We start from the raw sequence: 25,982 nt of genomic DNA on the forward strand, positions 1-25,982 counted from the left end.
CCTCCCCCCGCCCCATCTTCCCTTCCCCTTATGGGGTGGCATGGAGGAGCATTGTTTCTTCCCCCCCCTCTCTCGAAATCAGCCCTGGTGTGTACGTGATGTGGGTTGGGGGTTCCATTTTCTCCCTTTTCCTAGTTACACCCGCCTCCCACACGGCTTCCTATCACCTAGGTTGGAACCGATTGTCTCTTCCCACGTTTTCTCCTCCCCTCCTCTCCATGACCCTGTCCCGCCTCACTTCTGGACTAGGATTGGGGGAGGAGACGGGGGAGGAGACGAGGGCGGAGCTTTCCAGTTACTTTTCTTCTCCTCCTCCCGGTGGGTTGGGAGTGCCTGGGAGGTGAGGTGTGTAGAGTTCGGTAAACTGATGCGGAATTGAAACAAACGAAACCCCAAACTAAATAATCCGCGGGTTTCGAAGATTTCTAGGCTTCTGCTCCTTCATATTAAAACAGCGATTCCCAGCAGTTTTCTTATTCAAGACATTTTTTCTTTCTCCGTAGTACTTTGGAAAGTCTTGAGTTTAAAATTTGTTGATAAGTCGGTTGTAAATTTTTTTAGGGGGTGGAAATGATAGCTGTACTTTATCAGTTTGATTCTGTATCACTTTGCAGTCTCATTTTGTCAGGTGGTTTGAATTTTCAGTGAAGCATTATTAATGAACACTGTTCTAACTAAAGAATTTATATTAGTAACATTCCTTTGTTATAGTCTTTTTTATTAAATGAAAGTTTAGGCATTTATTGGTTGTCTCAGCTTTTAAGTTTGTTCTTTTCTAGTTTTTTAATTTTAAAATATTTACTTTTATTCCATGTTTGTTTAAAAAAGGATGGTAGATTGAGGCTTTATTTATTTATTTATTTTTACTTTTGTGCTGCCAAGACCTGTGTGTGATGTTGGGAAGTGAAAATCCTTCCCTCCTTATTTTAGTTCAAAATATGATTTTTGAATGCTAGAGGAAATAGAGGCAGAGGATTTTTTATTTGTGCAAGGGTATAGGAAAAATAATGTTCTATAGTTTTGAGGTAGTTACTGAATACAGTTATCTGCCACTTCCATGTATTCCACAGTTGTTAAAGAATTTTATGGCAGGTATAATCATGTTGGTTTCACTAGTTTTGAGTATTTAAAATCGGTTTTGATTTCACAGATTTTGTGAAGTGAACAAAAATGAGTTGGATGTTTAAAATTGGAGAGTTATTTTGTGTGTTTTAGGTGATCTCATGTTTTAAGTGATTCTTGGGTCCTATTTCAGCTCAAGTAACCACTTATGATAAAGACCAATTGTAAATATATGTTTTATTTATTTTTTAAATTATCATTAGTTGGATTTTCTGTTGGGATGGTTCCTTTTAGTAGTTAATGGTTTCATCCTTCTTCAGATATCTGTTAATAACATTTTACTAAACAGTTGCTCCTTGGTAAGCCAGATTTAGGGGATGAAATGTAAGAAATGTTTATGTTGAAAAGGATAGGGTTGAGTATTTGAAAAAACAAAGAACTAAATTACCGTCTGTCACAGTTTTAATCAGGCCCAAACATCTAGAGAAACACTACCTTTTGTTGAATTAAGCCACAGATACAATGTATAAGTGAGCCTTAACTAAAGAGAAGAATCTTGATGGGAAATCAGTTCTATCCAAGCTTAACTGTTGAGTTGTGCTGGGACAGTCATTCTGGAATAGCTATTTAATTTTTTTGTAGTTCCATTTTTTTATCTGTAACATAGGTTGAATAATTGCTTGCCACTCGGTAGTGCCTACCTCAAGGGTATTTGTGAGGATGAATTAGATTGGATTTTTGGGCTTGTTAGAATAAGGTACAAGTGGAATTATGAGGTAGTATCCTCATCTTGGGATCCCAGATTTAGAGTTGGAAGAGATCTTAGAGGTCATCTAATCCATCCTCATTTTACAGTTGAGGAAACTGAGACCCAGTAGGATTAAGGGACCTGCCCAAGATCACACAGGTAATAAATCCTAGGGTTGGGATTTGAACCCTAGTCCCTTGACTCCAAATACACCACTCTTTATATTTTAGTAGATTGCCTTCTGTTGTCATGTTTAATACAACAGCAGTCAATTTACCCATAAGGTAACTAATAATAATAGCCAGCATTTATATAAAGCTTTAAAGTTTACAAAGCTTTTGAAAATTTTATCTCATTTTATTCTCACAGCCCCAAAGGGTACCATTATCTCCATTTTACAGATGAGGCAGACAGGTTAAGTTAGACCCTTGCCCAGCATCAGACAGCTAATAAGTGAGGCCAGTAAACTTCAGGCCTTCCTGACTCCAGATCCAGCATTCTCTCCACCTCCTGGCTGCATACATGGTGTCTTTCATTCTCCAGTCTTACATGCCAGTGCCCAGTTTCATATTTGGAGTCTTAAATTCATGTTTTAACTTTTTTTTGAAAAGCCTTTAAGGATTACAGACTGTAATCATGGAATGAGTGGTGTAGGATTAGGATGTTAAAGAAGTTTGTTAACTTGAATAAATTAGTTAATTAAATTTATATACCCATTTTATTTTAGTGAATATGGTTTGCTTCTTGGGAATAAAGCTCTATGGTGTGAAATAACATATCAAGGTACAGGAAAATTTAATTTGATTTTTGTATATTAGTTAATCATCTTGTATTTTAAACTTTGTTTAAAATTTAAACTTTGTTTAAAAAGACAAAATCAAAGACTTCTTTGAAAGAGTTTCGAGAAATCCAGGTTTTCAGTCAAGTGCTTATTGGTCAGTATAAAATCTTCGTGTAGATGCTTAGAAAATATGACTTAAATGTGTTTGTTATAGATCTGTTTCTAAGTGATGTGTTAGAACTCCCTTGTAAATAATGAAGTTTTATTAGGCAAGTTATTTTTTAAGTAACACATCTTCTTTTAGGGAATTTATCAGAAGTGGAATTAATTACATACAAACATTGTTTTTTAGTTTGACATCAAAATTTTGCTTCCTGAAATTTTCTAGAAAATTTATATGTACTGGATAGCTAGCCCTACATGAAGGCTGTTTAATACCAAGTAGGGAAGTATCTTATTAGATTATTTTACCTTTTACATACTTTGCTATTTTGCCTATAGTCTACTCCCATTTTGGCATTGAACCAGGTTGAATGTTGATGAAAGTAGTTGTGGGAGGAGGAAGTGTTTCAGTATTGTTTTTTAAAAATGGATCAAATTTACTTTTTACCAAATGTAGTGCAGGACTGGTGAGTACATATGTTTGTGGGATCATATGCATGCTGGTAGATTTTTAGAAGACTAGCTGCTATGCTCTCCGGTTAGTTTTCTTGGCCTTTTGATGCAGGAATGATTGCTTTTACTCAGAAAAGGTAGGATCCTTTTTCCATGATCTTCAGTTCAAGTATTTATTAAAGGCCTACATTGTGCAAAGTGTTAGGCTTTGGGGAGACAAAGAAAAACCACCTTTGATTTCATGGAGCTTCCATTATACTGGGGAGAATTATAATTAAACAGATATGAGATAATTTCAAGAAGGAGAGAAGAACACTAACAAGTAGGGGGATCAGGAAAGGCTGCCTGTAGGAGGTGGAAACTGAATTGAGCTTTGAAGGAAGATAGGGATTTTAAGAGGAAGAGGTGAGAAGAGAGTGCATTACAGGTATCGGGGAGACAGCCTGAAAGAAGGCTGAAAGGTAGAAAATGGAATGCCAAGTTTATGCCTAGGGAATCTGGGGCACAGAGGTTATACTTTTAGATTTCAAGAGCTATTTAGTAGAAGTTTGTTGGGGGTGTGTCCTGATACTTAACTGATCATTGCCTGTTGCTTTTTTACTATTGAAAGCTTCATTTCCAGCAGGCTAGATCTCTTACAGGTAATAAGAGGAATGGCTGTTACTATGGAAGGTGCCTCTTAAGGTGGCAAATCTCTCAAAATACTGACATTGGCATCCTTTGGGATCATTCAGTCTTTTCCTTATTTCACTACCTGATATAATTTACAAGTTGTAAAGCCTGCTGTTGTACTCTGAAGAAAAGAAAGAGACTTGTGAGAAAATAGCCAAGTGTTTATTGACAAGGAAGATTGTTTTTGTAATGTTTTAAACTGTCTGGAATTTAGATTGAGTAATTCTTCAAAAGTAATCACCTTATTTAAAAATGTTTGTTTAAAAAAAACCAAACTTTTCCTTTTGTCTTAGAATTAATGCTAAGAACAATGCTTCTAAGGCAGAAGAGCAGTAAGGGCTTGGCAATTGGGGTTAAATAACTTGCCCAAAGTCGTACAGCTAAGGAGTGTTGGAGGTTAGATTTGAAGCCAGGACCTCCTATCTCCAGGCCTGGCTGTCTATCCCCTGAGCCACCTAGCCGCCCCTAAAATGTTCAGTTGTGAAATGCTTTTCCAGTGAAATTTCATATTGGAGAATTAAAGATGTTAAAGAAATTCTGCAGAAGAAATGCTCCCATATGTAATTCAGAAGTTTTTTAAAAGTATAGTATAACACCGGATGATGGTTGGGATATTGCTGGGTCAGTTGAAAATAGATTCTCTGGCAAGTAATATCGAGGTAGCCTGGTTTTTCATTTTAACTTTCTTAACCAACTTGCTTCTTTGACCTTAGCTCACTGTGCTGTTCAATTATATATTCTTTGGACTGTGAATAGCCAGATGTTTGACAAGAAACCAGTTGACCTTTTTTTTTTTTTTTTTTTAAATGGATGACCTTTCATTTTATAGCCATCCCTCCTTTTTTTCTATCCCTGGGAAGAAAAAAGACTTACTTAAGACTTTCAAGATTTAATTTGCTGTATTTCTCCCTCACTTTTCTGGATATCTTTCCCTATTTTCTGACTCATAAGTGCAGATCTTTCAAGATCTTCTCTTCTAAATGAATGGAAGTGTTTTTCTTTGAAGTTGCTCCATTGTTTTGTGCACCTTTGGTCTTTTCTTTCTCATTTTGCATTACTTTCTCCAGAAGAAAGAAAGATTTTGAGGGAGATTTTGGTGGATTGTCTTTTTTTAAGTTCACTTTTGTCAAAACTTTCCTCCCCTTCCTTCTCCTTGGTAAATTTAGCTACTCATCTTTGCAGGGAAGGAGCATTGCCACTTAACCGTTAGCTGTATTAGCTATCTCTGTAGCTTTGCCTTGATTATCAGATGCTGGCTTTAGTACTTTGAGTTGCATACATTTTTTGAGGTGTGCATTTGAGTGAGTGAGTTTATATGTATTGAGAATGCTTTCTAAAAAGAGATTATTAAAATAAAACATTTCTCCAAAATGGATTTGAAGTTCTTTCTTCCAGCTGTGTGACATTAGCTGTTGATTTTAGATTAATCTCTCTAGGTTTAATTTTCATTCTCTGTAAAATAAATGAAAGAGTAAAGCATTTATTTAGTGCTTATTATTTGCAGTACACTGGAAATATAAATAGAAAATTAAGATAGTCTCCATTCTTGGTGATAATACTTGTGTCATCTACCTTACAGGATTGTGGTGAGGATTAAATAAGACATGAAAGTAAAGTAGTTTCATCTTTGACTTAGAATTGCTTTCAGTACTTTTTAATTAAATTAATCTCTTAATTCCAAACTTGATCACTTTTTGTGGATTTTTCCCATTTTCTTGCTCCTTAGGATTTCAGGAATGATTCCCTCTCTCTGGGTATCTCTCTCTCTCTCTCTCTCTCTCTCTCTCTCTCTCTCTCTTTAAGCTCTTACCTTCCTGTCTTGGAGTCAATACTGTGTATTGGCTCCAAGGCAGAATAGTGGTGAGGGCTAGGCAATGGGGGTCAAGTGACTTGCCCAGGGTCACACAGCTGGGAAGTGTCTGAGGCCAGATTTGAACCTAGGACCTCCCGTCTCTAGGCCTGACTCAATCTACTGAACTACCCAGCTGCTCCCTCTGGTTATCTCTTTTAACCTGTACTTTTTTTGCTCAGGCTGAAAACAGTTTTTCAGTCTGGGGATTGGCTCAGATCCTGCTTCAATGCTTCATCAGTAACTTCTAGATGGGAGCATTATGCTGTTACTATTACCTTCCTGAATGCCATTGTTATGAGTCTAATTATCTTGTCTGCATTTATTTTTTGTGTTTTTTAAAATTAGATTGCATTTCTCATTCTTGTTTGCTAGACCAGTTGTAAGTCTGGTAGTGATGTTAATATTTTATTAACACTGTGGTATTGTGAGTTGACCTTAATTATGAGTTATCAATATCAGATTAAACTTTTTTTTAACCCTTACCTTCAGTCTTGGAATCAATACTGTGTATTGGTTTCAAGGCAGAAGAGCAGTAAGGACTAGGTAATGAAGGATAAGTGACTTGCCCAGGGTCACACAAATAGGACATGTCTGAGGCCAGTTTTGAACCTAGGACCTCCCATCTTTAAGCCTGGCTCTCAACCCAATGAGCTCCCCCAGCTCCCCCCCCTTCCCCCATTAAACTTTAAAACGTATTCTAGTTCTGATTAAGGAATAGTTTTGTAATGCTTTTAGTTATTAATTCTTTTGTTTTGTGAAAGTTTCCCTTTAACAACTGAGTTCAATGAATATAATTTTTCTTGTTTCCTATTAAAATGTCAAAAAGAATTTTTTACTGAATGTTAATTACTTTTTTATTTTCATAGTAGTGCTTTTTGAACAGTAAGCAAAGAAGCTTCATTTCTTACAAATCTCATGTATTTAATATACGTAGTCATTAATCTTTATAATCAAAAGGTAGCTCATCTGGCATACAAAATTGTATTTGATTATTTGTATTCCTCTCTTATAACATAAGTCAAAATATTTTGGGGGAATCAATGATGTTATCATTTTCATTTTCTTCTCAAATCCACTCTTGTTAAATAAATAGTTGGACAGTTATTCTGTCCAAAAATACTTTTTTTTTGTCTTAAATACATGTGTGAATAAAAGGATAGAAATTACATCATCTTATGGTTAGAGAATATGCACATATATTGCTATGACTCAGTGAGCTCTTAGATCATTGGGTGCAGGTCAGATGTGTGGTTTATTAAGGCAAACAGGTTAAGTGATTTGCCCAGGCCAAATTTGAACTCAGATCTTCCTGATTTTAGGTTCAGTGCTATCCACAGAGTCAACTTGCAGAACTTAAAACATATTTGGTAAAATTTTACTTAGGTTCTTCACTGTCATTAACTTCAGTCAAGAAGTGAAATATAGGTTGATGTGTGAACAAAAATCACTCTGATATCCATTTTGGGGAACACTAGTTCATCTGGTATAAGAAATTGTATTTGATTACTCATTTGTATTACATTCTTATAACACAGATCAAAGTATTTTGGGAGATCAATGGTGTTTTACTTTCTTCATCTCAAATCTACTATCCTGCTCAGTCTCCCCTTACTCTCAACTCGTGCATCCTTGGAAGAGAATAAAAAAAAGACAATTGTCATAGAATGTCCAGTTCTTCCATTTTGGTATGAAACCAGTGAGTGTGTTCACAAAGCACTTATAATTCACTTTGCTTTGTGTGATAGGTTTTTAAACATTTTTGATCTTTGGGTTGCTTAGGCATTCTTCTGGTACTTTCCTATGCCAATCCTTATACCTTTCCACCCTTTTATTCTTTTGTTCCTAGGGTAATGTTATCCAAATAATGATTTAAATAATGACTTTTCTGTGGTAACTTTGGGCCCTGTTTCCCCCTCACTGTTCTGGTCAGAGACTGAAGCCTTGACTAGCCATTTACCTTTACAGCTAACTTTTGCAGTCAGGCCAGTTTTGTGTCAGGTCTCTTTTACTTTCCTAGGTCCATATTGGCACCTGAGTCACCAATGTGAAGAGAAATAGGGAGGGAGAAAGAAGAAAGGTGTTGCCAGAGGTTTGTTTTCTTGTGGTCAGAGATAATGTAAAGCAAGGGGATCCAGACAGCTCTTAGATATTTAACCAGTGATCTTAGCAATAGAGAAAACATATCAGTTATACCTTTTTGTTGAAAATAAGTAGATATGTTTATCTGTCACCACAAATTTTAATTATTTATTTTATTTGAGATTATTGTATTTCAGCATTTTTCTCAAAAGTCTCATGTAATCAAAACTCTGGTTTGCTTTTTACTCTTAAAAAAATCATGGGGGTAAGTAGGTGACTCAAGGGATAGAGAGTCAGACCTAGAGATAGGAGGTCCTGAGTTCAGATATGGTCTCAGACACTTATTAGTTATATGATCCTGGGCAAGTCAGTTAATCTTAATTGCCTATTCTCTTCTGCCTTGGAACTGATATTTGGTATCCATTATAAGATGGAAGGTAAGGATTTAAGGGGGAAAAAAATAGAATATCAGAACTGGAAGGCATTTTTGAGATCTTGAGATTTTGAGATAGTCCAAACTCCTTATTTCAGAGAAAATTGAGAACAGAGTTAAAATATTTGTCAAATTATAAAACTAGTTAATGGCAGAACAGGGGTCTCCAGAGTCTCAATCCTGTGCTTTTCCCATTGAAAAATGAAGTTATCTAAATTGGCCAAAGTGTTGTTTAGATCATTGGGAACCCTAACAAACACCTTCTACACCTTCATTCTCTATTTGTTTTGGAGAAATATTGGCATACTTTTTTGATCTATATTTATTTATGATATTTCTGCTTCCATAGGCCAAGCCATGACTTCAGGATCAGTGCACGTGGACTCCAAAGCTGAGCTCACTACCTTGTTAGAGCAGTGGGAAAAGGAACATGGCAGCGGGCAAGATATGGTGTCTATCCTCACCAGGTAAGATGATTTAGCATTCTTTGCTAATTTGAAGACTTAAAAGATTTGGGTATTAGGTTTGATTTAAGAATGTTTAAACATTTTAGCTTTTAATAATTGAAATATCTTTTAAGTTGGAGAAGTTGTAGTAGCTGCTAATTATGTAGATAGCAGTTGATTTACACACACACACACACACACACACACACACACACACACACACTCTACATTTTCATTGAAATACTTTGAAGGCATTTTCTGCAGATTTTCTGCAGAATGATTGAAGCCAGAGAAACAGTTCAAGCCAGAGAAACTTATCAACTGAATGTTCCAAGAATGGAATCATTGAAGCATAAGGAAAGATAAAGACTGTTCTTGGTATCAAAGCAGTAAAGGGGATACTCATTGTTTAAACAGTGAAGAAACAATATGTAATGCTTAAAAAGGAAGGTAATCCTCAATAATAGTTTAGTAATGAACGTGTAGGCAGAATTGCCTCCCTCCCCGACTTACTGTTTACAAAGTACTTTCCTTCCAACTTTGCTGTGATATATATCAGTTGCAGAGGATAATGGAGAACTGTTTGGTATAGTATATTTCAGGAGTAGCAAAAAGGAATGCTTATGTCTCAAGAGAATGTTGTGGGAATGATGAAAAGATTACCAATTGTAGCCATCAAAGAACAGAAATTCAGAAGCAGGTATGATGTTTAGGACAATGCATGTGTTCAACTGATTGGCATATGTGTTTTGAGCACCTACCATGTGTTCAGCTCTGTGCTAGGATTTGTATACAAAAGAAGTATAAGCCAAATATTTCCCTCAGGGATTTGACAACATATTGGCATATAATATTGTAACAATCGGGGAATAAGACAATAGATAATTAGATGTTAATATTATATTGCAGTTAAGGGGACACCTTAATTAAGGAAGCAAAAGTTGCATCATTTCCCTGGGACTCAATTTTGATAGATGAAAAATGAGAGTTAAATCAGATCTTTAAGATTTTTTCTCAACTCTAAAATTTTTTGGCTGGAGGAATCTGGAAAAAGTATAGCATTAAAATAGCCCATATTTATTTAGTGCTTCACGTTTACAAAATAAAATTTTCCCAGCAGCCCTGTGAGATAGATTGGGTAAATGTGTCTTAACCTCATTTTCAGTTGAGGATATCAGCTTATAGAGTAGAGGCGAAATGTTTTCCTCATGATTGTACGAACTAGTAGTTGTCAGAAATTTTAACTCAAGTTTCTTTCTGACTTAAAGTCTAGGACTTTTTTCACTATACCACTCTGCTTTTAGTTAGGAAGACTTTGTGGAAGAGAGTTTTGAAATGTGGCTTAAAGAATGTATTTGAATAGACTTGAGGTTAGGGAGAAGAGGATATATCATGTCAGGAGAAATAAAGACAAAAGCAGTAAGATGAGAATGAGTATGATTTGTTTATAGGGTAGCTAGAGTTTGGCTTAACTATAGTAAAAATTACATTGCAAAATATAGGAAATAAGATTAAAGGAGCAGAATTGGATAAGATTATAAGAATACCTTGAAAGCCAAGCAGAGGACTTTAGACTTGATGTAGTAGAGCATTTTGAGCATGTTATGATGAAAGGTAGTGTTTAAACAGGGTTAGTGTAGCTAACAATATAGTTAAGATTGATAAAACTGGTTAACCCTAAAGTAAGAGAAATTTTCCAGGAGCTATAGTAGTAATTCAGGTATGAAGTAGTCTAGATTGGTGACAGCGGGACAAGATAGTCAGGAATTGTACTGATGTTGAGTTAGGAATTTTCTCTTTGTTTTAACCACTAATGGACCATTTGTACCTCTTCTGACTAGTTTTTTCCCCCACATTTGTATAATTTGTTTGCTTTTCTACTGCTTTTTTTCAAATAGAAGATATTTCTTTTTCTGCCATATAACTTTGTCTCCATTTACCTATAGCTAATCTATAGCAAGACCAATTAAAACCAGAAGAAGAAACTCAACTAGTTAAAACTCTGCAATGTATGTGGATCAAGTTGTCTAATGAGCAGTATGCTAGAGCACATTGAAATGAAATTATAGGGGGCAATTCCTTGGACAGAGAAAAACAGGCCTGGAAGATGGGGGGGTCCTGGGTTCAAATTGGAGCTCAGACACTTTCTAGTAGTGTGACTCCAGGCAAGTCAATTAACCTTCATTGTCTACTCCTTGCTGTCTTTTTGCCTGGAAACCAATACTGAGTATTTATTCTAAAACAGAAGATCAGAGTTTTTGAGAGAAGGAGAGGGAGAGGAAGAGGGAAAGGGTTATTTGGAGAGATGACTGTTTCATTGGTATAAGAAACTTCCAATGAGGAAACTCACAAAGACATCTGCTTTGCAAAATAATTTTCAGATATTATCTCATTTGATCCTTCTAACAGTCATATAAAAAAGTGCTATTTTTGAAATCCTAATTTTACTGATGAAGATACTGAGGCAAAAAGAGGTTGCTGAATCATTTGTCCATGATCACATACTATTGAATGACTTAAGATAGGACTTGAATTCTGGCTTGTCTGATTCTAGCTTCACTTTTCTATGCACAATGCCAAGCTGCTTCTTGGGATTTAGGCATAAGTTCTAGCTTTGACACTATCTCTGTGACCCTGGATATCACCTATCCTCTCAGGGCCTTAGACAATATTAAATTAGATTGTTTTCATTATTTGTTTGCTATACTTATAGTTATGGAGATCAGTGGAACTTCCCAGAGATTCTACTGTATGGTTAATATCAGTTCTAAGACAGAATATTAGCAAAGGTTAGGCAATCAGGGTTATTTGTCTAGGGCCCACAGTTAGGAAGTGCTTGAGACCATATTTGAACCCAGATCCTCTCAACTCCAAGCCTGTTACTCTATCTACTGTGCTACCTAGCTGCCCTTATATATTTAGCTTTTTAGAGTTTACAGTACTCATTGGATTTTTCTGGACTTTCTTCTCTTATCATTTCTTGAATGAAGGAATATTAAATATCTTTTTAAGGGTGAAGTTTTTGTATTTTAACAGGGTAAAGGAACATTTGTAATCTCTGAGATACAAAATGTTCTCTCTATTGAAAGGAAAAAAAATGGGAAGGTACATAGAAGGGCCAGATTTGTAGGGAAGATCATGTGTTCCATTCTGAACATGTTGAAACTGGGGTGTTGCTAAGATATGCTGATGGTTCTTTTCTTTTTCTTTATTTTTTTAACCCATACTTTCTGCTCTGGTAACAACTCTTTTTTTTTTCTTCATTTTTTTGTTGTCATGCAAAACACAGTTCTATCTATATGTCTGTCTATTTAGTCATTCATTCATTTATTTATAGATTTTTTTGCATGGTTACATGTTTCATGTTTTCTCTCTCCCCTCATCCCTCTTGGAGTTGACAAGTAGTTCCATTGAGTTATACATATTTATATTATCACTTGAACCCATTTCCATATTACTCATTTTTGTAAGAGAGTAATCCTTTAAAACCAAAATCCCAAATCATATACCTGTATAAACAAGTGCTAAACCGTATGTTTTCTTCTAAATCTTTACTCCCAAAGTTTTTTCTCTAGATGTGGATAGCATTCTTTCTCATCAGTCCCACAGAACTGTCCTGGATTATTACATTGCTAATTAGTAACAAACTCAATTACCTTTGATCATCCCACAATGCTACAGTTTCTGTGTATAATGTTCTCCTGATTCTGCTTATTTCACTATACATCAGTTTATGTAGGTCTTTCCAGTTCTTGTAGAAATCCATCAATTCATTATTCCTTTTAGCACAATAGTATTCCATCCCCATCATATACCACAGTTTGTTCAGTCATTCCCCAGTCGAGGGATCACCATATTTTCCAGTTTTTTGCTAACACAAAAAGTGCAGCTATAAATAATATTTATATACAATCAGATCTTTGCCCAAGAAATAAAACCCAAAATACACTGATGTGAAAGACAATTCCAATAGTTCTTTCTCTGGAGGTAGATAGCATTTCCTGTCATAAGTCTTTTAGGATTGTCCCAAATCATTGCATTTTGAGAGTAGCCTAGTTTTCACAGATAATCATCTAATATTGCTGTTATATTATGTACAATGTTCTCCTAGTTCTGCTTATTTTGTTCTGCATCAGTTTCCACATATCTTTCCAGCTTTTTCTGAAATCATCTTGCTTATCATTTTTTATAGCACAATAATATTCCATTACCAGTCTGTACCACAATTTACTCAAGCATTCCACAACTGATGAACCTCAATTTCCAATTCTTTGCCACCACAAAAAGAACAGCTATAAATATTTTTGTACAAGACAAAAGGGCGAGGGCTAGGCAAGCAGAGTTAAATTTGCCCAGGGTCACATAGCAAGGAAACTTGAGGATTGGCACTATCCACTGAGCCACCTAACTGCCCCCAAATGGTTATTTTCAGCAGATATTAATTAATCCACATAGGAGTGTGAAAAAATACTTCATGCAAAATAAAACAAAGATAACTTTAGGGGAAAAATACGTTCTTTTGACACACAGTAGAGCTGGGTTCTTAGGGGGTAGAGCTAGAAGTGGGTGGTATCTGATCTGAACATTGTAAGTTCTGGACATTTCACAGACAGTAATCTTTTGTTTTGCAGTAGAAAAAGAAGTAATCTTCATTTGTTGGTCATTCTGTTTGCTCCATTATTCAAAGTCCTTGTGATAAATGTTAGACAACATTTTGGGGGCATATTTATATATTTCTTGTTTGACTACACTAAAGTGTTCCTGAGTTAATTTCCCAAGTCAAGATGTTAATGCTAAGGCATAGTGATTGACAAAAAGTATTTGAGAGTTCTGAGAAGGCAGAGCCAAGCAGGGAACTGTTTGATTTCTAGCAAATTTCTCTCCAAACAACTTAATCACTTCAAGATGATTTTTAGAATAACAAAACCCACAAAAGATAGGGTGAAACAGTTTTCCACCCTGAGAAAACTTGGAAGATCCGCAGGAAAAGTTTGTGGTACCAGGATGGGAGTAGAATGCAGACCAGTGTACCAGGCAAGCCCTACCTGGGCAAGCCAGGTCAGTCCTTGGGGGTGACTGAATCAGCAGCAGTTATAACTTCTGGGGCTCTCAGACCATAGATGATAAGAGTGTTGGACAAATTGTCAGAAGGCAATTACAGGGGTCTCTTTGCCAGTGGGTCCTGGACTCTTGTATTCAGTTTTAGGTCATAGTCCTGGATCACAATCCCAAGGCTAGGAGGAGTATTTAGCATGTATGTGCTTATGGCTTTAGGGGAGCTGGAACCCTGGTCACAGTTCTAGGCTAGAAGAATGCTTAAGGTCACTGACAGATCAGAACACAGATGAGAAGAGTAGTAAACACACTGAATAAAAAGCCTAAAGAGTCCAACTTAAACAATTTTTAAAGTTAAATGTCAAGAAAAAAATCTAGAAAAATGAGCAAACAATAAAAAAAGAAGCTCACCATAGAAAATTATTATGGAGACATGAAAGATCAAAACACAAATTCAGAAGAAAACAAAGTCAAACTGCTGGATCCAAAGCCTCAAATCACAATATGAATTGGTTTCAGGCCTAAAATCAATTTGTGGTATAACTCAAAAATGATTTTAAAAATCTGATAAGAGAAGGGTAGAAGAAAAAGTTGGGAAAAAGAAATGAGAGTGATAAAAAAAAAAGTTATGAAAAAATAGCTGGCAGCTTGGTAAACTAGACACAAAAATAACTGAAGAAAATAACTTCTTAAAAAACAACTAGTCAAATGGGAAAAGATATGAAAAATTCACTGAGGAGATTGCCTTAAAAAGCAGAATTGGCCACATGGAAAAAGAGGTACAAAAACTCACTGAAAAAAAGAACCTATTAAAAAGTAGATTTGGGTAAGTAGAAGCTGAGGACATTATGAAACATCAAGAAACAGTAAAACAAAATCAAAAGAATAAAAAAGGAAGAAAATGTGAAATATCTCATTGGAAAAAAAACTGATCAGGAAAATAGAATTAGGAGAGATAATTGAAGAATTATTAGACTACCTGAAATCCATGATCTGATAAAGAGGCTACATTTCTTGGGGAGTGGAGCCAAGATGAAGACTCAGTAGCAGTGAAAGTTGAAACCACTCTGAGAATCCTCTCAAACCAACTTTAAAGTAGTGCCTCAAAATGACAGGAGTCACAAAACTAACAACTAGATGGAGTGAGGGGACTCTACTGTGAAAAACAATTTGAAAGGAAGGTAGAGAGGGTCAGTTTTCATGGGATAAGGGGGAACCAGAAGTAAAACTGCACAAAGAGGAGTGTGAGCTGACCATCCCATACCTACTCTGCCAGGTTGTTAGCCTGGGCATAGACCAACTTTGGGATCCCAGGACCCTGCCTAAGCCAATAGTAGAGCACCTCACACCTACCCCATGAAGTCCCAAGCCCTGGCACCAGCCCACAGTGAGGCCTTAAAATCTATAGTGCTTGACCCATTCAAGCCTGCCTTGAATCCCCTAACCCCAAGGCAAAATAACTCACATTGCTGAGGTCTTACAAGCCATCAATAAAGGAGGCAGAATCAACAGTTTTCAGAACTTCCAGTCCACAGACTAAAAAAGGCTGGGAAAATGAACAACCAGCTAAAGAAACATCTAACCATAGAAGATTTCTATGGAGGTAAAGAGCACAGCACAGTTTCAGTAGGGGTTGGTGAGATCAAAACAATCACACCCAAAACTTCATAGAAAAATGGCACTGGAAAATGGCACTCAGGCACTGGAAGAACTGAAAAAGGAATTTAAAAATCAAGTAAGAAAGGTGGAAGAAAAATGGACAAAAGAAATGAAAGTAATGCAAAAGGAAAATAACAGCTTAAAAAACAAAATTGGTCAGGTGGGAAAAGGGACACCAAAATCCAATGAAGAAAAGAATTCCATGAAAAGTAGAATTGACCAGATGGAAAAGGATGATCGAAAGACCATGGAAGAAAATAATTATTTAAAAATTACAATTAGGCAAATAGAAGCTAATGACTTTATTAGACAGCAAGAAACAATAAAAATAAAATCAAAAGAATTTAAAAATAGAAGAAAATATGAAATATCTTACTGAAAAATCAACTGACCTTAAAAATGGATTCAGGAGAGACAATCTAAGAATTATTGGACTACCTGAAAGTCATGATTGGGGAAAAAACAGACTAGACATCATATTACAAGAAATTATTAAAGAAAACTGCCCTATTTTTAAACAAGAGCAATAGAAATTGAATCAGATCACCGCCTGCAATAAATCTCCAAATAACAAGTCCCAGAAATGTTATAGCTAAGTTAAAGAGCTCTCAGGTCAAGGAGAAAATTCTCCAAGCAGCCAGAAAGAAACAATTCAAATATCATGGAGCCCCAGTCAGGCTTACACAGGATCTGGGAGCTTCTTCTACATTGAAGGATCAGAAGGATTGGAATATTATATTCTGGAAGGTAAGGGAACTGGGTTTACGACTAAGAATCTCCTACCCATCAAAACTAATTATATTCTTTCAGAGGAAAATATAGTCATTTAATAAAATGGAAAATTTCCAAGCATTCTTGAAGAAAAGACCAGACAAATAGAAAATTTGATGTCCAGACACAAAATTCAAGAGAAGCATAAAAAGGTAAATAAGAAAGAGAAAAAATTCAATGGATTCAGTAAGGTTGGATGCTCTATATTCCCACATGGAAAGATGATATTTATAACTTTAAAAATGTTTTATCATTATAGTAATTAGAAGAAGCACATATAGACAGTGTATGTGTTAATAAGCTATTTAGGATTATATGCAATAAAAGGGATGAAAAAGAGGATTACATTGAGAGAAATGGGAAGAGAGAGGTAAAATGGGGGTAAATTATATCACATAGAGGCGTGGGTGGGGAACATGAGGGTTAGGGTTAGGTGGTGATGGGCAATACTTAAACTTTACTCTCGTTGGAATTGGCCCAGTGAGGAAATAACAGACAGACTCATTGGGGTATAGACTCTTATCTTACCCTATAGGGAAGTATAAGGGGAATAAGAAAGGTGGTGGTGTGGAGGGGGGTAATATAGATTAGGGGGAAGTTGGGGGTGGTGATTAAAAGACCTTATAGAGAAGTAGGAGAGGAATAAGAAGGATGAGAATGGAGGGAATGATTACAAGCAAAAAACCTCTGTGGAAGGACAGAGTGAAAGGAGAAAAAAGGACAAGTTTAAGAGGGCAAAACAAGATGGAAGAGAATACAGAGATGGTAATCATAATTGTGAATGTAAATAGGATGAAATCACACATAAAATGGAAGGGGATAGCAGAGTGCATTAAAACCCACAATTCTACAATATGTTGTTTATAAGAAATATTTGAGGCAGGTAGGACACAGAGTAAAAGTAAGGGGATGGAGCACAATCTATTGGACTTCAATTGAGATAAAAAAAAAGCAGGAGGGGCAGCTGGGTAGCTCAGTGGTTTGGGAGTCAGGCCTAGAGACAGGAGGTCCTAGGTTCAAAATCTGGCCTCAGACACTTCCCAGCTGTGTGACCCTGGGCAAGTCACTTGACCCCCATTGCCCACCCTTACCACTCTTCCACCAAGAAGCCAATACACAGAAGTTAAGGGTTTAAAAGAAAAAAAAAAAAAGCAGGAGTACAATCAAGATTTCAGACAAAGCTAAAGAAAAAAATAGCTCTGATTAAAAGAGATAAAGAAGTTAATTACATTTTGATAAAGATAGTATAGACAAGGAAGTAATGTCAGTACTTAACATATATGCAGCAAATGGTAGAGCCTCTAGAGTTTTGAAGGAGAAACTAAAGGAGCTTAAGGAGGAAATAGAGAGTAAAACTATATTAGTGGGGGATCTCAACCTTCCCTTATCAGAACTAGATAAATCTTTTGGAAATAGGTCTTGATCAATGACACATGTTAAAACCAGTGAAAATGCACATCGGCTATAGGGAGGGAAGTCGGGGTGAAGGGGAAAGTAAGAGCATGAATCATGTAACCATGTTAACTTTTCTAAAAAATAAAAATTATTAAATAAAAAAAGAACTAGATAAATCTAACCAAAAAATAAATAAGAAAGAAGTAAAAAGGAAGTAAATAATATTTTAGAAAAGTTAGATTTAATACATATCTGGAGAAAATTGAATAGGGATAAAAAGGAATATACCTTCTTTTCAGCAGCACATGGTACATACACAAAAATATTTCATGCACTAGGGCCATGATGGAGAACCTATGGCAGGTATGCTAGAGATGGTACACATAGACCTCTCTGGGCACGCATGTCAAAGACCCAGTGCACCCATCTCTACAGCACAGATTTCTCTAGAGTTCTTAAGTAGAAAGCCTGAATGAGGTACAGCTGGGCTGCTCCCCTTCTCCTCTCCCCAGTAGGAGTTAGTAAGCTGGTCTCCTCTAGACAGTATCCCTTAAAAGATGAGATTGCCCCACCCCATTTGGAATACTGTGACCTCTTAATTACCTTTGGCTTGAGTGAGACAGAAACAATTTGTCTTTACCATCAGAAGCAACCAGTGTCTTTACTATCCAAAGTATTTTTGGGATTTGGGGATGTATTTTTGAGTTCGTATTTTACAAATGTTTCAAAACTGTAGTGTAGTGATTTTGGAATAAGTTTTATGAACCTGAGACTAGGCTAATAGCCTCTTCCCTGTTCTATAACCCCCTTCCCCAGTTTCTTTCATAGGCAACCTGTGGTAGCTTTAGTCTGTTCAATTTGCATTCAAAGGAGTGCCTGCCTGAGGGGGAAATAGTGGCTTGTCAGACAGAGGTAGTGATCTCCTAATCAGTCCTGCATCCAGATTAAAACCTGACTTAAACTATTGTCCATTTACTAAAAAAGATTAATTTGGAGGATACCCACTTTAGGAAGATCTGGACCATGATGGGGTGAATGTGTCAGGATGATGTCATTTAACCTGAGGATTATATTTTCCTTAAATAAGGGTTTTTCCTATAAGCTGGGGCTTTTTTGCTTTTTTTTTCTGGCCACTTTTTTCTCTCTCAGTAAAGTGTTGCACTTGAAATGGCTTCTGGTTTCTTGAATAGTGGTTAAAGAGGATATACATTGAAATTTTCAAGGTCCTCTCATTTTCCACTTTGGAGAGGAGCTAGGTTTGAGAGGATCATAGCTCATATAACTATGGGGAGCCTAGGAGAGTGCTTGCTCCCCTCTCTCTCTCCTCAAGTCTGACTACATCACCCCCCCTCCCCTATCCAAGAGTCCAGTGGGAGTGCTTCCTCTCTCCCCTGGGTGGAGTAAGGGGGAAAGCAGGGTGTACCCGAACTTGGTGGGGGAGGGGCACATAATGTGGTCTCTGGGGGAGCATGGCTATGGCACTTGGTATGGGGGTCAGTGGGTGATTGCGGGGCCTGGCACTCCATCTCTTAAAGATTGTTCATCATCATATACTAGGGCATAAAAACTTCACAACCATATGCAGAAAAGCAGAAATAAAAATTGTAATTTTTTTCTATCATAATAAAAAAAATTACAATCAATAAGGGTTCATGGGAAGGCAAATTAAAAATTAATTGGAAACTAAATAATCTAATTCTTCAAAATGGATTGGTCCATAGAGACGGGAGGTCCTGGGTTCAAATCTGGCCTCAGACACTTCCCAGCTGTGTGACCCTGGGCAGGTCACTTGACCCCCATTGCCCACCCTTATCACTCTTCCACCTAGGAGCCAATACACAGAAGTTAAGGGTTTAAAAAAAAATTAAAAAAAAAAAAAAGGATTGGTCCATCATATAAGCAGCCATTGATTTCATTGAAGAGAATAACTATGGGGAGACAACATATCAAAATTTGTGGGATACAGCCAAAGTAGTATTCAGGTGAAAATTTATATCCTTGAATGCTTATATCAATAAAATAGAGAAAATGCAGATCAATGAATTGGGCATGAAATTTAAAAAAAAACTAGAAAAAGAACAAATTAAAAATCCCCAGATAAAGACTAAATTGGAATCCTAAAAATCAAAAGAGAAATAAATCAAATTAAAAATAAAAGAAGTCTTGAACTAGTAAATAAGACTAGGAGTTTTTCTATGAAAAAAAACAAACAAACAAGTAAAATAGATAGAGTATTAGTTAATTTGATTAAAAAAGGAAAGAAAATCAAATTACCAGTATTAAAAATGAAAAGGGTGAATTTACCTCCAGTGAAGAGGAAATTAAAGCACTTTTTAGGGGCTATTTTGCCCAACTATATGACAATAAATCTGACAATCTAGGTGAAATGGATAAATATATTTACAGAAATATAAATTGCCTAGATTAATAAGAGAGGAAATAGTTCCCAAAGTTATGTGATCCAAATTGTCTCCTTCCCTTCTTTCCTTCCCTCTCATGGAGCTGGCAAGCAATTCAGTATGGTTAATACATGTATTATCATGCATAACATACAAAAGAGGAAATAGAATACTTAAATAATTCCATCTCCGAAAAAGAACTTGAACAAACACCATCAATGAACTTCTTAAGAAAAAATTCCCAAGGCCAGAAGGATTCACAGGTGAATTCTATCAGACATTTAAAGAACAATTAATCCCAGTACTATATAAACTATTTGGAAAAATAAACAGAGAAGGAGTCCTACCAAATTCGTTTTATGATACAAGTATGGTGCTCATATCTAAGCTAGGAAGACCAAAAACAGAGAAAGAAAATTACAGACCAATTTCCTTAATGAATATTGATGCAAAATCTTAAATAAAATACTTGCAGATAAAGAAGCTAGATATCTTTCAAGAATTATCAAGAAAATCTATCCTAGAAATGAAGGATAAAATAGAAATAGAAGGAATCTGCCAATCACCTCCTTAAAGAAATCCCAAAATGAAAACTCCCAGGAATTAAATTATAGTCAAACCCCAGAACTCCCAGGTCAAGGAGAAAATATTACTATCAGCCAGAAAGAAACAACTTAAATATTATGGAGCCACTGTCAGGATAACACAAGATTTAGCAGCTTTTACATTAAAGAATTGGAGGATCTAGAAGGTCCTCAGAGGTTAATGAAGCTAGGATTACAATCTGTACAAAAATATTTATTGTAGGTCTTTTTGTAGTGGCAAAGAATTGGAAAGCGAGGAGATATCCATCATTTGGGGAATGGTTGTACTGGGGGGGTGGTATATGTTTGTAATGAATTACTATTAATTATGCTATGGGAAATGATGAGCAGGAGATTTTCAGAAAGAAAACTGGAAAGACTGATATGAAGTGATGCAGAGTAAAATGATCAGAACCAGAATGTTGTATATAGTAACAGCAATATTGTTGGGTTAACTGTGAATAACTTGGCTATTCTCAGCAATGCAATGATCCAAGACAATCTCAAAAGACTCATGATGATAAGTGCCATCTGATTGTAGAGAAAGAACTGATGGAGTTTGAATACAGACAAAAGAATACCATATTTTACTTTGTTCATTTTTACTTTTTGTGAGTTTTCTTCCACAAAAGAACTAATATGAAAATTTTAACCAGATTGCACATATGAAATCTGTATTAGATTGCTTATTTATATCAGGGAGGAGGGAGAGAAGAAGGAAGGAGAGAATTTGAAAAAGACTCAGAATTTTTAGAAGCATGTTAGAAATTGTTTTTGCATGTAATTGGGGGAGAAATAAAATATTATTAAAGATGAGGAGAGTTTCCATAAAAAATATTTCTTGGTTCTTTGTAGTTTGGGGAATTGGAAGCTCTGTTGTTTACTATAGCCTTTTTATACTGATTGTCCATTAAGTGCCAAGAGATGCCCTCCCCAGATTATATCATAGAATTATAGAATATCAAGACTAGAAGGAACCTTAAAACTCATCCCTGTTCTTTTCCCTCCTAGTGCCGATCAGTTCCTCCACTCTTTCGTTTCACTGGTTATACTTTTTTCTCTTCCCCAATTGACCCTTTTTGGCAAAATGATTCAACTCTTTATTATATTATGTTCTACTTTTGAATCTTTTGTCCCCTCATCCTATTTTTGATCATGGTCTTCCATGGCCCAGACTTGTGTTCCTCCCATCATCTGTGGTTTCCACGTCTACTTATGTGCTACTGAACAGAATTGGAGAATGTCACAAATTATGCTGATTTGGTCTACTGCAGATTTATATTATATATTTTCATTTGGGCCCTCACTGCAGCAAAGCAATCCTTTGACACCTACCTAATCAGTTCACAATCTTCCTTACCACAGCAGCTTTTCCAAACTTTTTCCATCCTCAGCAACCCTCCCACATCTTCTTTTCCTCCCATCCTCACAGTTGAGAACCTTGCTTGATTTTTCACTATAAAAATTGAGGTCATTCATTGAGAGCTCCTTTTTCTCCCCTCCTGTTCACTTCATATCACTCAAATGCCCTCTCTCCTAATACATAACTACCTAATGTGAAGAAGTGATTCTTTTCCTTGCTAAGGCAAACCCCTTTCATATGCATACTCTTCTTTCTTATAGATTATCCCCTCTTTTAGTCCTGCTTTCTCACTGATGCTCAATCTCTTTCTTTCTGTAGTTGTTTCCATATTGCCTGCAGACATACCCATCTCTTCCTCATCTCAAAACCGTGCCATATGATCCATACATTCCCCAGAAGTGATCATTCTATTTTTTTTACTTTTTGTGGGTGAACTCCTTGAGAAGACCTTCATTGACAGTGTGTCCATTTATTTTTTCTCTCATTATTGTCTTAATGCTCTGCAGTTTGACTTTAAATCTTATCTTTTGGTTGAAATTCTTCTCTCCAAAGCTACTAATAATCTCTTAATTGCCGGATCTAATGGGTGTTTCTCAAACCTCATTTTTCTTGAACTCTCTGTGACCTATGGCACTCTTGATTACCCTCTTTTCCTCTATATTCTTTTCTGTAGTTTTTCATGACACTGCTCTCTTCTGATTCTTCTCTTACCTGCCTGACTAATCATTTTAAATCTCTTTCTCTGTCTCCATCCAGGTCCCACTTGCACTTGCTCTAATTGTGGTAACCCTCTTCTCTTTTTTCTCTATAATATTTTTTTCTTGGTGCTTTTATCGGCCTCTATAGATGTCACTATCATTTCTATGCAAATGATTCTCAGATTTTTCTATCCAGCCCTTCCCTCTCACTTGACCTGTAATTTAAAAAAAAAATTTTTTTTATTTTTTAGAAAAATTTTCCATGGTTAAGTGATTCATGTTCTTACTCTCCCCTCCACCTCCCATCCCCCCATAGCCGATGCACATTTCCACTGGTTTTAACATGTGTCATAGATCAAGACCTATTTCCATATTATTGATAGTTGGCACTGGTATGATCATTTAGAGTCTACATCCCAAATCATTTGACCTCCAATTTTAAAAGCTGCTGATTGGACTTTTTGCCCCAGATATCTTGTAGACATCTTGAATCCAGCATCCAAAACTGAACTCATCTTTCCTTCCCAAACCTTTCCTTCTCTAGGTCAACCAGGCCTAAAACCTAGATGACTCCTCATTTGTGAACTACATCTCTGTTTCCCCAGATGATTGCAGTAACCTTCTGTGGCTGGCTTCCGTCCTTCAAGTCTCTTTCTACTCCATTCCTTCCACTCAGATGCTGAAGTATAGATCTGACCATGTCATTTCTCTACTCAATCAATAGTCCTCTTTTTGGCTTTTAACAGTCCTTTACAACTTGGCCCGTTCTTACCTAATGTTTTACTCTCCATGTATTCCAGGATCCAGTGACACCAGTCTGTTTGCTGTTTCTTCAATACTCCATTTCCTGACTCTATCCATGCCTGTGATGCTTTCCTTCTTTACCTCTGCTTCCTGGATTCTCTAGTTCCCTTCAAGTCTCAGGACAAAAAATTTATCTTCCACAAAAGGCCTTTCTCCCCCTTCCTTCTCCCCTTGCTTTGTTGGGGCCTTCCCTCTGAGATTACCTTCCAGCTTACACTATGTATACTTTGCTTGTATGTAGCTTTTTGTATAATGTCTTTTTTCCCTGTCAGAGGAGGGCAGCCTCCTCCATAGCAGGGGCTGTTTTTGCCATTCTTTGTATCTTCAGCATTTAGCATAATAAGAAGCACTTAGATGCTTGTTTACTGACTGACATTGCTTGCTTAGTTGCAGAGTTGGGACTTGACCACAGTTTCCTCCCTCAATCAAGAACTGATGTCCAAAGGTTCATGTTTAGTATTGAAAGAGGCTCAGAAATCAGCTAGGGCTATTGTTTCATTTTCCATATTAGGAAACTAAGATCTAGGGAGGTAAAGGGACTTGGCCAAGGTCATACAGGAAGTAATCAATAAAATCAGAATTTGAACCCAGGTCCTTTGATTCCAGTGGCCATCAGTCAGTCATTACTCATTCTATTCTACCAGCTTGCCTCCTGCTTTCCAGTATTATGTGTTGCTTCCTCAACATTACTAGTAAAATCTTGAAAGTCCCCTCTTCCACTGTATATCAAAAAGATAAATTGAATAGCATTTTCCTTTGCTTATTTTTATGTCTGATAATCCTAAGACTAACACAATGTTTGAAAAATATTTTTATTCTTCTAGAGAACATGTGTAAGCACTATTAATGGTAACAATTAGCATTTATATAAGTTTAGGATTTGCTAAGTGCTTTATATATTATAATTGGTAATAACAGATATTGCTTTAAAGATTTGCTTTTTCATTTGATTTTCACAACAACTTTGAAAAGTAAATGCCACTATTGCTATCTCCATTTTACAAATTAGGAAACTTAGGCTCAGAGAAATTAAATGACTTGTGCTGGTTCTCATAGCCAGTAAGTGGATGAAGCTAGTTTTCATCTCAGGTTTTCTTAACTCACAAGTCATGCCCACATTCCAATATACCACAAAATATAATGGTAGAGTCAGTTCATCAAAAGAGATTCATATGGCTCTCTAATAGTATCATATGGTTAATGTGCATTAGTATATATAACTGCTTCTTTTCTTGAGTTTTCATTTCCCAGAATTAGAAATATTTGAGTTTGCCACAGGATTTATGAAGTCTCCAGCTATGAAATGCATAGTTCGTTTATTTTGTTTTTTCTTCCTCAACTTACCTATTCCATGTAATAAGAAAAATGATAATAGCGAACAGGTAACTTTGGACATGATAGTCTAGAACATCTGAGGACACTTACATGCTCCTGGGCAAGTCACTTCACCTTTGTCTTACTTAATTTGGTGGAAAATGGAAATAACATAGTACCTACCTCCCAAGGGCTTTTTTTTTAAAGGATAAAATGGGATAATATTTGTAAAGAGCTTTGCAAAACTTAATGTACTGTTTAATAAATGCTATCTATTATTACATGAATATGTATATAGAATAGATTAACTTCCTTTTAGTTCTTTTGAATTTCAGTATTTGCAGTAAAGGGAATTATTTCAGTCATAAATACCTTCTACTCTTGATGGGGAAATTGTTCAGAGCTACTCACAACTTTTTTTTTTTTTTTTTTTTTTTGGTACCGGGACATACTTATTTGTTTCAAAATAGGCAATGTATTTTTTGGGAATGAAAAAAGACTTGTACCTATTAGGAAGTTAATAAAAGTTGTTTAGATTGGCCAAGCAGAGATATAATAGAGTCTGACTACCATGTTGTTTGTTCCTTACTGACTCCCTTGGTTGTCAGGAGAATTTGGTAACACCCTCCTGGACCTCAATTTGAAGAGACTATGCTGACATAAATAAAAGAAGAGATTAAAAAAAAAAAAAAAGAATCTCACTGTACCAATCTATCTAAATCTATGAAATTCTGAATTACTCTTTAGTTGTGTGAGCTCATTCCAATTAGTGTGACAATTATTATGGAATCCAGTTTAGCAGGTACTAGATCTCAGACAGTCTTTAAAATCTAAAGAAGTTTGAATTTCACATGTTTGATTTACCAGTCTCCTCAGTTTCAGTTTTTTTTTTTTTTTTTTTTTTGTTTTGTTTTGTTTTGTAGCAAGTTTTGAGTTTTTTGCTCCAGAAAAATGTCATTGTTTCATTTAGTTTCTTGGTGAAGTTTTTAGACCTTGGTTTGTGATTCTCCTTTCTCAATTCTTACTGTCTCTTCCTGACTCTTGGGTTTTTCCCTTATTTTCCTTTTTGGGCAAAATATGGTTATTTGTATGAGTTTCTCCTTCTTCACTGTTGCATTCAAGTGGACTTTGGACAAAATATGCGCTTACATGTTTATTTCAGTGTTGTCATGTGTTATATTGAAACTCTGGGAGCAGAGAATCTCACCTTTGATTGACGGGTGAGGACCGTTGGATCTTAGAATGTTCCCAG

The 25,982-nt window shown here is 36.0% G+C and overlaps 1 protein-coding gene across 1 annotated transcript in view; it reads left to right on the forward strand.

Moving 5' to 3' along the window:
- Positions 1 to 25,982, forward strand: part of DCAF1 (DDB1 and CUL4 associated factor 1) — a 91,856-nt gene that overhangs the window by 5,092 nt on the left and 60,782 nt on the right. The window contains exon 2 of the mRNA XM_044675836.1: positions 8,592 to 8,709. Coding sequence (XP_044531771.1) covers positions 8,600 to 8,709 — 110 coding nt within the window. The 5' untranslated portion in view covers positions 8,592 to 8,599. The remainder of the gene's footprint in view (positions 1 to 8,591; positions 8,710 to 25,982) is intronic.

The sequence above is a fragment of the Gracilinanus agilis genome, chromosome 1 (genome assembly GCF_016433145.1).
Source record: "Gracilinanus agilis isolate LMUSP501 chromosome 1, AgileGrace, whole genome shotgun sequence".
Classification (NCBI taxonomy): Eukaryota; Metazoa; Chordata; class Mammalia; order Didelphimorphia; family Didelphidae; genus Gracilinanus; species Gracilinanus agilis.